The sequence below is a fragment of the Ranitomeya imitator genome, chromosome 4 (genome assembly GCF_032444005.1).
Source record: "Ranitomeya imitator isolate aRanImi1 chromosome 4, aRanImi1.pri, whole genome shotgun sequence".
Classification (NCBI taxonomy): domain Eukaryota; kingdom Metazoa; phylum Chordata; class Amphibia; order Anura; family Dendrobatidae; genus Ranitomeya; species Ranitomeya imitator.
Window position 1 is genome coordinate 582,075,822 of NC_091285.1, and position 16,215 is coordinate 582,092,036.

Here is a 16,215-nt window from a genome sequence, read left to right on the forward strand (position 1 = left end):
GTTCAGATGAACTATCCTGGAAATGATAAATGACGTTGGTGTAAGACCTGGAGTGTCCAACCTGGGCACCCACAGATTCTCCTATTTCTGTGTTGTACCTTTTTGTAAACCTATTTTTCCAGTTAGATGTTATTAACTATATATAAAAAAAAAAAAAACGTAATCCGCTATGCTAGATGTCTCTAGATCCTTCCGGCTGTATGTAACATAGTAACATAGTAACATAGTTAGTAAGGCCGAAAAAAGACATTTGTCCATCCAGTTCAGCCTATATTCCATCATAATAAATACCCAGATCTACGTCCTTCTACAGAACCTAATAATTGTATGATACAATATTGTTCTGCTCCAGGAAGACATCCAGGCCTCTCTTGAACCCCTCGACTGAGTTCGCCATCACCACCTCCTCAGGCAAGCAATTCCAGATTCTCACTGCCCTAACAGTAAAGAATCCTCTTCTATGTTGGTGGAAAAACCTTCTCTCCTCCAGACGCAAAGAATGCCCCCTTGTGCCCGTCACCTTCCTTGGTATAAACAGATCCTCAGCGAGATATTTGTATTGTCCCCTTATATACTTATACATGGTTATTAGATCGCCCCTCAGTCGTCTTTTTTCTAGACTAAATAATCCTAATTTCGCTAATCTATCTGGGTATTGTAGTTCTCCCATCCCCTTTATTAATTTTGTTGCCCTCCTTTGTACTCTCTCTAGTTCCATTATATCCTTCCTGAGCACCGGTGCCCAAAACTGGACACAGTACTCCATGTGCGGTCTAACTAGGGATTTGTACAGAGGCAGTATAATGCTCTCATCATGTGTATCCAGACCTCTTTTAATGCACCCCATGATCCTGTTTGCCTTGGCAGCTGCTGCCTGGCACTGGCTGCTCCAGGTAAGTTTATCATTAACTAGGATCCCCAAGTCCTTCTCCCTGTCAGATTTACCCAGTGGTTTCCCGTTCAGTGTGTAATGGTGATATTGATTCCCTCTTCCCATGTGTATAACCTTACATTTATCATTGTTAAACCTCATCTGCCACCTTTCAGCCCAAGTTTCCAACTTATCCAGATCCATCTGTAGCAGAATACTATCTTCTCTTGTATTAACTGCTTTACATAGTTTTGTATCATCTGCAAATATCGATATTTTACTGTGTAAACCTTTTACCAGATCATTAATGAATATGTTGAAGAGAACAGGTCCCAATACTGACCCCTGCGGTACCCCACTGGTCACAGCGACCCAGTTAGAGACTATACCATTTATAACCACCCTCTGCTTTCTATCACTAAGCCAGTTACTAACCCATTTACACACATGTTCCCCCAGACCAAGCATTCTCATTTTGTGTACCAACCTCTTGTGCGGCACGGTATCAAACGCTTTGGAAAAATCGAGATATACCACGTCCAATGACTCACCGTGGTCCAGCCTATAGCTTACCTCTTCATAAAAACTGATTAGATTGGTTTGACAGGAGCGATTTCTCATAAACCCATGCTGATATGGAGTTAAACAGTTATTCTCATTGAGATAATCCAGAATAACATCCCTCCCTTAGAAACCCTTCAAATATTTTACCAACAATAGAGGTTAGACTTACTGGCCTATAATTTCCAGGTTCACTTTTAGAGCCCTTTTTGAATATTGGCACCACATTTGCTATGCGCCAGTCCTGCGGAACAGACCCTGTCGCTATAGAGTCACTAAAAATAAGAAATAATGGTTTATCTATTACATTACTTAGTTCTCTTAGTACTCGTGGGTGTATGCCATCCGGACCCGGAGATTTATCTATTTTAATCTTATTTAGCCGGTTTCGCACCTCTTCTTGGGTTAGATTGGTGACCCTTAATATATGGTTTTCATTGTTTCTTGGGATTTCACCTAGCATTTCATTTTCCACCGTGAATACCGTGGAGAAGAAGGTGTTTAATATGTTAGCTTTTTCCTCGTCATCTACAACCATTCTTTCCTCACTATTTTTTAAGGGGCCTACATTTTCAGTTTTTATTCTTTTACTATTGATATAGTTGAAGAACAGTTTGGGATTAGTTTTACTCTCCTTAGCAATGTGCTTCTCTGTTTCCTTTTTGGCAGCTTTAATTAGTTTTTTAGATAAAGTATTTTTCTCCCTATAGTTTTTTAGAGCTTCAATGGTGCCATCCTGCTTTAATAGTGCAAATGCTTTCTTTTTACTGTTAATTGCCTGTCTTACTTCTTTGTTTAGCCACATTGGGTTTTTCCTATTTCTAGTCCTTTTATTCCCACAAGGTATAAACCGCTTACACTGCCTATTTAGGATGTTCTTAAACATTTCCCATTTATTATCTGTATTCTTATTTCTGAGGATATTGTCCCAGTCTACCAGATTAAGGGCATCTCTAAGCTGTTCAAACTTTGCCTTCCTAAAGTTCAATGTTTTTGTGACTCCCTGACAAGTCCCCCTAGTGAAAGACAGGTGAAACTGCACAATATTGTGGTCGCTATTTCCTAAATGCCCGACCACCTGCAGATTTGTTATTCTGTCAGGTCTATTAGATAGTATTAGGTCTAAAAGTGCTGCTCCTCTGGTTGGATTCTGCACCAATTGTGAAAGATAATTTTTCTTGGTTATTAGCAGAAACCTGTTGCCTTTATGGGTTTCACAGGTTTCTGTTTCCCAGTTAATATCCGGGTAGTTAAAGTCCCCCATAACCAGGACCTCATTATGGGTTGCAGCTTCATCTATCTGCTTTAGAAGTAGACTTTCCATGCTTTCTGTTATATTTGGGGGTTTGTAACAGACCCCAATGAGAATTTTGTTACCATTTTTCCCTCCATGAATTTCAACCCATATGGACTCGACATCCTCATTCCCTTCGCTAATATCCTCCCTTAAAGTGGACTTTAGACAAGACTTTACATAGAGACAAACCCCTCCTCCTCTCCGATTTTTACGATCCTTTCTAAACAGACTGTAACCCTGTAAGTTGACTGCCCAGTCATAGCTTTCATCTAACCATGTCTCGGTTATTCCCACTATGTCAAAGTTACCTGTAGATATTTCTGCTTCTAGTTCTTCCATCTTGTTTGTCAGGCTTCTGGCGTTTGCGAGCATGCAGTTTAGAGGATTTTGTTTTGTTCCAATCTCTTCACTGTGGATTGTTTTAGAAATGTTCTTACCTCCCTTCAGAGTATGTTTTCCTGGGTCGTCTTTGTTCGAGTCTAATGTTTTTCTTCCCGTCCCCTCTTCTTCTAGTTTAACGCCCTCCTGATGAGTGTAGCGAGTCTTCTGGCGAATGTGTGTTTCCCAGGTTTGTTGAGGTGTAGTCCGTCTCTGGCGAGGAGTCCATCATACCAGTAATTCACACCGTGGTCCAGGAATCCGAATCCTTGTAGTCTGCACCATCGTCTTAGCCAGTTGTTTGCATCAAGGATCCTGTTCCATCTCCTGGTGCCATGCCCGTCTACTGGAAGGATAGAAGAAAAAACTACCTGTGCATCCAGTTCCTTTACTTTCTTCCCCAACTCTTCAAAGTCCTTGCAGATTGTCGGTAGGTCCTTCCTTGCCGTGTCATTGGTGCCAACATGTATCAGAAGAAATGGGTATGTAATATGCCTGGTATAAAAGATGCGATATTGCCAGCCTATGGTTCTCTAAATTGACAACAGAAGTATAACCAAGGGATCTAGTGTCAGATGCCAGCCATGTACTATGGTAATCGAATCTACCAGATCACTCCAATATCGCCAGAGCCGGTGACAATACAATGATTCTTAATATTTCTGTACCATTATTATAAAACTTTATACTCGTACAAAGTGAATCCTTCAGGTTATACTATTCAGAAAATATTTGTGTAAGGAATGTCACCTTTTGCTGTTCACCTAGATCTTCCAGATAAACTACTTACTCTAATAATTGGCCCCTGGAGCAGATAACCTACCTGAGGATTGCTTTAAAAGCTACGGCGAGACCCTTTTTTGCCTCTCAAAATAACCGCATAATTAGCCTTGCTGGAGACGTACAGACCTGGAGTGGCGGGAAGGCTAACCTAGAAGAGAAGGAGGCCTAGCTCTTCCCAAGCCATTGTTATACATATTTTGGAATACATTTTAAGGGTCGGGTTAAGTAGTTAATCCCTGAGGGATCATTGGGAATATTACAAATTGCCTTTGGTAAGGAGCCTTTACCTTTTTCTATCTTGGAAGCAAAATAATCTCACTGTACATATTCAAAACTTATGAATACAACATAGAAAAATGAAAAATATATAATTTGTAACTGAAATTTAACTTTTATTTCATGTATATTAAAATAATGTGTTTTCCCCTCAAGCTTTAAACATGCCTCAGTCACACCTATCCTCAAAAAGCCGTCTCTTGACCCATCCTCCGTATCTAGCTATCGCCCTAGATCACTTCTCCCCTATGCCTCAAAACTACTGGAACAAAACGTCCATCTTGAACTGTCCTCCCATCTATCTTCTTGCTCCCTCTTTGACCACTTACATTCAGGCTTCCGGTCACACCACTCCACTGAAACTGCCTTAACTAAGGTCACCCAATGACCTATTAACCGCCAAGAGCAAGCGACACTACTCTATCCTCCTCCTTCTGGACCTGTCCTCTGCCTTTGACACAGTGGACCATTCCCTCTTATTACAGACCCTCTCATCCTTTGGCATCACAGACTTGGCCCTATCCTGGATCTCGTCATACCTAACAGACCGGACATTCAGCGTCTTCCACTCACACACCACCTCCTCACCTCGTCACTATCTGTCGGAGTCCCGCAAGGTTCAGTTCTAGGACCCCTGCTCTTCTCCATTTACACCTTTGGCCTGGGGCAGCTCATAGAATCTCATGGTTTTCAGTATCATCTCTATGCTGATGACACACAGATCTACATCTCTGGACCAGATATCGCCACCCTACTAACCAGAATCCCTCATTGTTTATCCGCTATTTCATCCTTCTCCGCTAGATTTCTAAAACTTAACATGGACAAAACAGAATTCATCATCTGTCCCCCATCTCACACGACCCCCCCCCCCCCAATGAACCTATCCATCACCGTAAACGGCTGCCCACTCTCCCCAGTTCCACAAGCTCGCTGTCTTGGGGTAATCGTTGACACTGATCTCTCCTTCAAATCGCATATCCAAGCCCTTTCCACTTCCTGCCGTCTTCAACTCAAAAATATTTCACGGATCTGTATATTCCTAAACCAAGAATCTGTAAAAACCCTAGTCCATGCCCTCATCATCTCCCGCCTCGACTACTGTAACCTCCTGCTCTGTGGCCTCCCCTCTAACACTCTCGCACCCCTCCAATCTATTCTAAACTCTGCTGCCCAACTAATCCATCTGTCCCCCCGCTATTTCCCAGCCTCTCCCCTCTGTCAATCCCTTCACTGGCTCCCTATTACCCAGAGACTCCAGTACAAAACCCTAACCATGACATACAAAGCCATCCACAACCTGCCTCCTCCATACATCTGTGACCTCGTCTCCCGATACTTTCCTGCACGCAACCTCCGATCCTCACAAGACCTCCTTCTCTACTCCCCTATTATCTCCTCTTCCCACAATCACATACAAGATTTCTTGAACTCTCTACCACAACATATCAGACTCTCACTTACCATCGAAACCTTCAAAAAGAGCCTGAAGACCCACCTCTTCAGACAAGCCTACAACTTGCAGTAACCACCGATTGACCAAACCGCTGCACGACCAGCTCTACCCTCACCTACTGTATCCTCACCCATCCCTTGTAGATTGTGAGCCCTCGCAGGCAGGGTCCGCTCTCCTCCTGTACCAGTTGTGACTTGTATTGTTCAAGATTATTGTACCTGTTTTTATTATGTACTCGCCCCTCACATGGAAAGTGCCATGGAATAAATGGCGCTATAATAATAATGAATAATATTACTGTAGCTACATCCAATACGGATGTACATTGGGTCATGAGAACAATTTGTAGGGTGACCCGCAGATTCCTATGTGGGAGATGCATAGACCATAAAAGGGATTATGACTGTTGTCCTCATAAATTAACAGTTAAACTAATCATGGAAATGATTATTATTCCAAGATCTATTGATTATAATCAACTTTTGTTGGTGGGACGACCCCTTATGTATACTAGAATTCACACTTGGGGATTGAGCTCTGGCTCCTTGGAAGGAAAGCGGAGATCCAATCACATCACCCACTGTAAAGAATCAAATACATATGTTTAAACTATTAACAGTGAACCTATTATCTAATATATAATTGCCTAGAATACTACTTCCTGCAATTTGTGCCAACTTCCTGTCCGGAGCTAATGTGCGGAGATAATGTCCGGAGCTAATGTCCGGAGATAATGTCCGGAGATAAGTGACGTCAACAGTGTCCAGTGTCTGATTGATTGCCGCCTGCTGCGAGCGACCAATCAGAAACGTGCCGTACTGTGACACACTCCGCCCGCCATTTTGGTGTGATTTTTGAATTTTTACCTCACAGCAAGTTTCTACTGCGTGGAGGCGGGCCCAGTGACGTTGCTCTTCAAGCTCCTGCCGAATTTCGTCAAAAAAATGATAATACCATTTACCAAAACTATATATATTTAGTTGTGAAGTGGTTCAGTGACATTTTCACACCAATTTTGAACTTTTGTTTGGTGTTTTCTCCATATACTGCCTATTATTCACTGACTGTTATACTGAGAGACTGCCGTTTATTAACCTCTTCTTTGCCACATTGGGTATATTGCTCTATTATTTGCCACATAAGGACATTGTCCATTATTGCCCAGCAATTTCTCTGCAATGTAAACTGCCTATTTATTAATATCTGCATTCCTGCAAAGAACTATTGCCTATTATTAACTGGGTATTTTCCTACTACCTGACACTGCCTCTTATTAACCTGTTGTTTGCCACCACCACGCTTAAAGCTGTTTAGCTTAGCCAACATGAGCTCTAATAGTAAGGATACTAATGACACAGAGCTAACAAGAATTGTCAAGAGCTGGTGAGTGCAGCCATTTTTGTTCTTTCTTACTATTATTTATTAATTGTATTATTCTTACATTTGAATAAATAAAGTATATATGGATTCTAGACTCCCGATTCTTTAGAATCGGGCTGCCATCTAGTTAAGTATAAGAGTGAAAACATAAACAATTGGCATGAAAAACGGCCACTAATTTTCACCACTTCTCCTTTTTTTAAAGCTGATTTCCACTCAAACAGCAGCTATCTATATGTTTTATTGTAATAAAGAGGACCAGCCCTTATAGGAAGGTTTGCGGACCCCTAAGAACAGCCTCCTTGTGGATTTAGTATTGTATCATTGCACATTCATTTCAATGGGTGAAATGTCACCGATCAGATGTCCACTTCCCCCTCCCCAACAATAGTGGCCAATTACCGGTGGCTAGTTGCCCAAATTAATGATCAGCCATTAAGAACTAGTGTACAAATCTCCGAAGCCAAGTTCAGATCCGTGTTTCTGGATGTTCTTCCCAACAACGTACTTTTTTTTTTTAATAGAGAATTCTTTAGATGTACGTATATGTGTGGCTTATCTATGTGCTGGGCTTTGTCATTGTGAGTTTGCTCTTTTGCGTTGTGCCCAGACACCCTTCCAGAGACAATGCGATTTCGATCACTCTCCTGGAATTTCACCGTCTGCTTGACACGGCTTTGTCGATAGGCTTACTTTAGCCAGGATCAATATCCCCCATTTTGGTGAGTGATTTACAGAGTCCTTCTCCTCCTGTGCTGCGCTAATGTTGTTCGGTGTGAGATTAATGGCTGGATGCACAGCGCTTGTCACTTTGTGCTCTGTATTCTGATGGATGCTCATTAGATTAACAGCAGGGTGTAAATTTGTCTGTCGAGTGATTATTTTGCGCTTAGCTTGGGAATATTATTTATGATGTGTTGGGAAATGTTAATATATAGGCTTTGTTTCATCTGTCCAGACGGTCGTTGCGTTTCCAGACGATCAGTGGTCTGGATTACCGAGATCTTATAATTATTCATGTATAGACCCTGCTCATCTTCAGCCCGGACTGTGGACTATATGCCAGGACGAGCGCCCACTCTATTGGCCGGACATACCCATCGGGCTTTATTTCATCTTTCGGCCTTCGTCTGGCCAGTATACTTTTTGTTTTTTTCTTAGAAGTAAATTAATGTGGTTACGGTTTTCCGACAGTAAAGGGAAAAACAGCCTCTTGTGTGGGATATATTTGCTTATAGTACAGGAGTGTATACGCAGCCTACCAATTTGATGCCCTTATGCTGGCATACAACAGAGCCCTTAGTTGGGGGTATATATTGGGCAATGCTCCTAATGTATGCATTACAGAAGGCTTGTTGTGAACAGGAGCCAAAAATGAATTTTAATCTGAATTTTGCATACCGTATATTGCTCGCTCATGTTATCTGACAGGCTGGTACAGGCGGGGAGAGGACCCTTCCCTGGTAGGTTTCCAGTCTACAAGGTATTAGGAGAGGAGACCATAATAAAAAAAAAAAAGTTTTCTGGATAAAATCCGGATGAGTTCCGTATGTCATCTGCTGCCTGCCTTAGGGCTTATTCACATGTCCGTATTCAGTGTTTTATGCCAGGAGTGGAGCTCACAGAGAAACCCAGTAATTGGAGATTCTCCTGGTTTTCGTATAGAAATACTGGGGAGTGGATAGGCCCAGGAGTATGGTTACATGTGTGGTCGCCTCAATTAATGTTTGGAAAGACCCCTTAATGGGTTTCCAGTTTATTCCCCTATACTTTCAGGTCCTCCTCCTGCCTCACGGCGTTACTTCAGGACCATGGGGTCACTTGTTTTTGTGTTATGAAGTCTGGGATTTCTTCTCACTTGTTTAGTGTGACTAAAGAGATGGAGGATTGGTGACGAGTCTGATCCCTTTCATCTGAGATCGTTCAATCCAAGCTTCAGCCGTGTCCACCATGGCGTCTGCATCCTAAGTGTCTGCTCCAGGCGGAAGTTGGCCATTATTTCTTCCTTTTCTATATGCAATGTGTTTTTGGACTTATTCTGTGCCTTTCCCCATTCGTTTTCGTGTTCTTCTTCGGTTAGTGATCTGCACAAAGCTTTGCTCCGATGTTCAGAAAGCAGAGTGCTGCAGAGCGCTCAGATTGACCCCGCTCTGGTATTGTAGCCCGCTGTGCATGGTAGATCGCGGTGTGGCTCTGGTAGATACAGATGGGGAATCTGAGGCGAATGCTCCCTATTGTTTTTGGATTGTATTTTACCAGCAGAGTAAATTAAATCGCAAGTACACATTGTGGAAATACATAATGTAGTATATGCTGATTCTTTTGAAAAATATTTAAAGGGAATGTGTCAGCAGGTTTTTTTTTTGCTATGTAATCTGACAGCAACCTGATGTAGGGACAAAGACCCTGATTCCAGCTATGTGTCACCTATTTTACTGGGTGCAGCAGTTCTGATTTATCTTCTGCAGTTCTCTGCTGACCCCGCCCACACCACCGATTGGCTGCTTTCTGTGTACACTGTATAGTGACAGCGGTAAACCGTACTGGGGGCGGGGTCATTGTCCTGCTGCAGAATAAATTTGTAGCCAATCAGATTCCTCCCTGCATGGAACGTTCCGCACAGAAGAGCAAATATCACCGATAATGAAGGCGATTACCCAGCACAGCCAGTGTCTCACAGGATCTCTGACACTGTGCTGATAACACAGGGCTGCAAGGGCAAAATAGTTTGAGAAGTAAGAAGTGATCTATTCTCTGTCTATCTGTGAGCTATAAAAATATAGAAACAATTCCATTGTGTATTGTTTTCTCACAAACACTGACTCCATAGGCTTTTACCCTACAACTTTTGCTACACAATGAAGGAACGTTACGGACTTCGTTAGAAAAGTGTATTAGGTGTACTTTGCTGTAAAACTAGGTGATCAGGACAAGTCGTGGCCTCCACATGTAGGGCGTTCTGTTTGTGTAGCAGAGCTAGGACAATGGAAAGAAATAAAGCTTTTGTTTTGGAGTGCCTAGGATCTGAAGGAGCATTGTGGCTTAAAAGTCTCCTCACCCACGGCATGTCAGGTTTGGCATGTCACTCTCCGCAAGGAGAAACGTAACCCCTTGGATCCCGGTCAGACGCCTCTCACACAGCCAAACCAGATCTCACACTTTGCACTGACGAGGGGCAGTACCCCGAAACACAATGTCTGCACATTGACTTTGATCTGGAGGGAACTGTGAAATCAGTGATGACTGCTACCTGTGTACCTGCAGTGAGAAGGGATTCGGCCTTAAAAATAAGAAGGAAATGATATGCCCGGACCTTCCATCAGCGATTCGCTCGGTGCCTCACGGTCCAGGAATACCTCTCCCTTCACCTCCATAGGAACTCTAAGATGCACCTGATTCAGAACAGGACGAGCAGGAATCTGACGAAGACTTTCACGCTACAGCTATGAGAACAGAAAAATGCATGTAGGAGCCTGCATGTATAAAACACGGAGTGGCATATTTCTATTGTGCCAGGTATCTACTTTTAGGCTATGTGCACACGTTCAGGAAATTTCCTGAGCAAAACAGGACATTTTCTGCAAGAAATCTGCATGCATTTTTCTCGCGTTTTTACTGCGTTTTTGGTGCGTTTTTTTTTTTTACGGATTTTTCCGGGGGTTCCCAATGCAATAATATAGTGGGAAATCCGAAAAAAATCTGCTAAATTAATGAGCATGCTGCGTTTTTACCGCGATGCGTTTTTTTGCGGAGAAAAACGCATCATGTGTACAACAATTGCAGAATACATTCTAAATGATAGGATGCATAATGTATGCGTTTTTTTTCGTGTTTTTATAGCGAAAAAACACAAAAAATCTGCAACATGTGCACACAGCCTTACAGCAAATATATGGATATGGGGGTTCAATCATAATATTTTTTTTATTTTGCAACTTAGAATTTATTTCTGCAGTCTAAGGATAAGTTCACACAGGGCGTTTTTGTCGCTTTTTTTTCTGCAGCAAAAACTGATCTTCTTGGCAGGAAAGAAGCTGCGTCAAAAACGTAGGTTTAGGTGCGTTTTTTTTTTTTTTCTTTGTCCATGCTAATGTTCTTGGATTTTCAGCAGCAAAAACGCAGCAAATAATGATACCTGCGTTTTTTCTGCGTTTTTTTTTCAACATCCATTCGAGTCAATGGGTGAAAAAAAACGCAGCAAAAATGCTGAAAGAAGTGACCTGCTCTATGTTCAAAAAACGCAGCGAAGCACAAAATACTGATCAAACAAAAACACAATGTGTGTGCATGAGATTTCTGAAATCTCATAGGCTTTGCTGGTACTGTAAAAAGCAGCTGAAAATTGGCATAAAGCGCCCTGTGTGAACTTACCCTAAAAGTAGAAAAAAAAATCCCCTGGATACCAGAGGCACAAGGCAGTAAGAGTTAATATTGTATAATCTCTGTATTGTCAAATTTAGCAACACTTCATCTTTAAAGGCCCATTACTAAAATCTGAATGCTGATGCTGATTGTCGGAGTGAGGAGCGTCTGCAGATCGGCTCCGTGTTGTTCCCAGCTGCCGCAGTGTCGGAGCTTCATTAATTTGAGTATATCTGTGTTGTAGACGGGCGGGGGTCCTAGATATCATCCACCCACCAATTATAATTGTATGCCATACTGGGAAATAAATTACTAACTTTTTTTTTAACTGTAAAACGCCTGGTCCCACCGTAGTTGTCATTACCGGCTGTGTGAGCTGTGGGTGGGTGCTCGGCTCAGGTGAGAGACGTCTGAGCGCTTCTTCTCATTACACAGGCTGTGTGATCATACACGTGTCATCGCGGCTCATTATGTGTCTCCGCACCGTGAGGAGACTTCTCCCCGGAGGATATGAGGATGCCCGCAGCACATCAGTCTGTGTTTGCCTCCCTCCGCCACCTGAGAGATGCCAGTCACCTTGGCAACATGTCTCCTGGAAGGACTGGAGTACATGTTACCGTCAAAACTTCAAAGAAGAGCTCACATGTGGGTGAGAGAAAATGCAGGAGTAGGACAGACTGACACCTGGGAATAAGGAATCCGTTTCTCATTGTATATGATATATACTGGAAACATGAACGCTGAACGGGCTTTATGGGACGGCTGAAACTGCACCTTGCCAAGCTGAGGGAAGAAAATAAGTGATATATTCACTGTCCCAAAATATCGCACCTTCCTGATCTCCACGCCGGGCATGTGAATGCAGTCTGCTTGTGATTTCCTGACTTTTTTATATTCCACTATTGCTACACACAAAAATGTGACGCTCTTAAAGAGAAACGGTCATTCCCTAAAATGCTACTAACCTGCAGAGATGGGGATAATCTGCAAGTTAACCCTTGTCAGGCTGCATAATTTTACAACCTTAACAGGCTGCATAGGTACAATTGTACCTTCACATATACCTCCACTGTGGGAAGACTTTACTTGGTTTCAGAAACTAAAGTTCATTCAGCTACAAATGTTATGCTGATATCTATTGTTCAGTGTTGTTACTGGTCACTTATGTTGCTGTCAATTAAGTTAATTCAAACTGGGAGTGGCTTCTACTTGTCTTCCTGCCTCCCTCCTCTCATTAGCCATTTTGCTGTTCATCTCATTGCTGTGAGCACACATTTCTAGGCTTGTGAAGTCTTCAATTTCTTGGAAACGAAGGTAGGAAAGTCTCACAGCATCTAACAGCCAGTTATACCTTTATTCTCATTATGTGGGGACAGAACAGTCAAATTGTCTTTCAGCCTGGACTTGGCTTACATATATTTTGTATGAAACTTATCACTATAGGTATAATTTTTATACGAAAAATGGATAATAATTAGTATCTACATATTGTTTTACGATGTTTTATTTATATTCAGCACAAAATACGAAGCCAAAATTCATCTAGCAAGTCATCATGAGTGATAGTAATGCTGGATCTAGTTTCCGCCATAATCCAAGAAAACGTGTTTGCAGGTTAGTATAATTTTGTGAAAAGCCAATAATGTAGTATTTCGGAAAATTATTTATTTTACATTTTTTCATATTTACAGATTTACGTCTGACGAAATAATGCGAATGCTAGAAGAATCTGATTCTGAGCATGAGGATGAACCATATGTTCCATCTGATGATGAAAACTATGTACCACAAGTGGATGTTACTGAAGAAGATTCAGACATTGAACAAGAAATGGTCATAGAGCATGAAAATGAATACGAATCAGACGAAAGTGTTGAGGATGATTCTGTGCCTCAAAGTGCAGGCGACATTTGGACTGCTAAGGATGAAACTCAATGGTGCAGTAATCCACTGCCAAATGCACAAACAAAATCTCGTAATGTCCTACGACAAAGAGGTGGCCCTGCAGCAATCAGCAACCTATATACAGCAAAAGAGCTATTCAAGTCCATCATGACTCCCGAGATGTGTGACATCATATTACGGGAAACGAATCGAAAGGCCAAGAGAGTTTGTGATGCTTACAACAACGAACTGGTACAACGTTTTCCTGATTCTTCCAAACGGCCACCACAAAAAACATTCAAGCAATTTACTGAAACTGAACTTCATGCATTTTTGGGCATACTGATTGCTGCTGGTGTGCACAGAGCCAACAAAGAGAATCTGGAGGAAATGTGGAATGTTGCTGCTCTGCCTCTTATACGTGCAGCCATGTCTCGTGACCGCTTCAAGATGATACTCAGATTTATCAGGTTTGACAACGAAAATACACGTGCAGAACGTGTGCAAACAGATAAAGCTGCACCAATACGGGACATCTGGACAATGCTGAACAGTAATCTGGAGAGAGCCTACAAGCCATATCATTGTATCACCGTCGACGAGCAATTATTTCCATTTAGAGGTCATACTAAATTTACCCAGTATATACCTTCAAAACCAGCTAAATATGGCATAAAGATTTTCTGGGCTTGTGACTCATCAAATGCCTACCCTTTACAAGGTCAGCTCTACACTGGGAAACCAACTGATGGTCCTCGACAAGTAAACATTGGAGAACGAACAGTATTGGACTTAGTGAGCTCGTATAAAGGCTCTGGAAGAAATGTCACCACCGATAACTTCTTTACAACCATGGAACTAGCTAAGGTATTGAACTCCTGGAACATGACACTAGTTGGTACAGTGAGAAAAAACAAAAGGTTCCTACCTAACAACATGCAGCCTGCCAAAGAAAGGCCTGTATACTCGACAAATTTTGCCTACAATCATGATGCAACAGTCTGTTCATATGTACCAAAGAAGAACAAATCAGTCGTGCTTCTATCATCTATGCACATGACGGGAGAAGTTGAAGAGACACTAGCAGCCAAGCCAGAGATAATAAAATACTACAACATAACAAAAGGTGGCGTTGATGTTATGGATAAAATGTTGGGAGAGTACACTGTGAAACGACGAACATCACGTTGGACTTTGGCATTTTTCTACAATATGATTGATGTCAGTGGGTTAGCATCCTACATCATCTACAGAGAACACAATCCAAGCTTCAGGGCAAAGGATCAACGAAGAAAGTTCCTGAAAGATCTCGCAAATCAGCTGTGTATGATTGCAATTGAAGATCGTAGTACAAACAAAATGATAATGAGAAACCATTTTCTTTGAGGTGCAGTAGAAATGGTGCTTGGACGATGCATTGTGGTAGCATCGCAGCCAGCAGCTGGCCCCAAAATACCTCATGGTAGTCGTGGACCCTCCCCTGTTGTTGGTAGTTGCTATGTCTGCAGAGACCTGAGGCGAAAACAACGCAAGACTAGAAAGTCTTGTGTGGTTTGTGTGAAACCCATTTGCGATGAACACTCTGTAGCAAAGCCAACATGCATTACTTGCAAAGAAAATCAATAAAAAAAAGTTTCTTACATTTTCTTTTATAATGTAAATGAACAGTTTTTTACTTGTTTATAATAGTTAAATAGCATTATCATTAAAAAAAAATTTATGCTTTTTCCCTTGCATTATCTTCATTCAAAATATATGAGGTACATTTGTACCTATGCAGCTTGTTATGGATGCAAAAAGATCTCGACCCCTTATCTCGGAAGCGGGTGGAGATATTTTATTGAAATTTGGCCAATATATTCTGGACCAAAAATGTAGAGATGTCACAAAATTTCAGCCCTCTACGTCTTTTCAAAAAAAAGTTATTGCAATTTTAAAACGGAATAGTTACAATTGTACCTATTCAGCCGGATAAGGGTTAATGGCGTTCCAAAGCTGCACTGACCGCCAGGCTACCGGGAGGAAATGAAGCTTGTTCCTTCTGGCTTTCAGTCATGGAGGCCCAGCCGAGACTTGTTCAGTCACCACTCGGTACATAGTGAGCCGTGGCTGTAACTTCACCCCAGTACTGACTGACAGCCGGCTCCGCAGTGCATCAGTACAGAGCCGTCTGTCAGTCACTGCTGCGGTGCAGTTACAGCCTGCGCTCACTGTGTACTGGGCTGTGACTGAAGCCGAGCCTCCATGACTGAAAGCCGGAGGCTACAGGAGAAATAAACTTCATTTCCTCCAGTAGCTGGGCATTTTGTGGGGTAGTTGAGCATCTTTGGAAGCCTATTAATAGCGTTTTGGGATGTGACCAGTTCCTTTTAAGTAGCACTTTTTGATTGATTATATTTTTCTCACCTCATTGCATGGACCTTAACCCTATTGAATCCCATCTCTATGTGCCTAACCAGACCTCAAATAAACTGGGGAAGGGAGAATCCAGCAATTGGTAGTGGTCTAGGAAAGATGGGTGGATGAGGGTGCAGGGGCCAGAAGGCGACCACACGTCACCATGCAGATCTTATAGAACAAGGCCCGCAATACTGTAGTGTTAATGTGCAGCTTCACAATGTCACGATGTCGCTGGGGAGGCCAACAGAGGAGTGGGGAGATGTGTCCAGCAGAGCGGTGTGTGGTGGGTGTTGTAAGCAGAGACAATATAATATATATATATGTGTATATGTATATATGTATATTCATTCAGAATAATGTAATGTACAACTGTCGCTGTATCCGTATTTCAACATCTGTTCCCTAGGTCTCTCGGGGGTACAGCTCCTCTACCTGTAGTATTGGCAGAATGTCTGGGTGTCGCCTCCTCAGTATTTCTGTGTCTTGCATCATCCATGTTTCTCTATAAGTGGGTGATATCTAGCAGGCTGGTATGTACTGGGCACAGCTCTATCCTGGCTGGGGCTT

The 16,215-nt window shown here is 42.2% G+C and overlaps 2 protein-coding genes across 4 annotated transcripts in view; both read left to right on the top strand.

The window, feature by feature from the left end:
• The window catches only part of GLCE (glucuronic acid epimerase), a 98,343-nt gene that overhangs the window by 58,701 nt on the left and 23,427 nt on the right, over positions 1–16,215 (top strand). The gene's annotated exons all lie outside the window — the stretch shown is intronic.
• On the top strand, positions 12,622–16,086 carry LOC138673811 (claspin-like). Its single transcript, XM_069761850.1, has 4 exons — positions 12,622–12,678; positions 12,882–12,978; positions 13,056–13,378; positions 16,055–16,086. The coding sequence occupies exons 2-4, from the start codon at positions 12,920–12,922 to the stop codon at positions 16,084–16,086; spliced, it is 414 nt and encodes a 137-aa protein (XP_069617951.1). The 5' UTR covers positions 12,622–12,678; positions 12,882–12,919.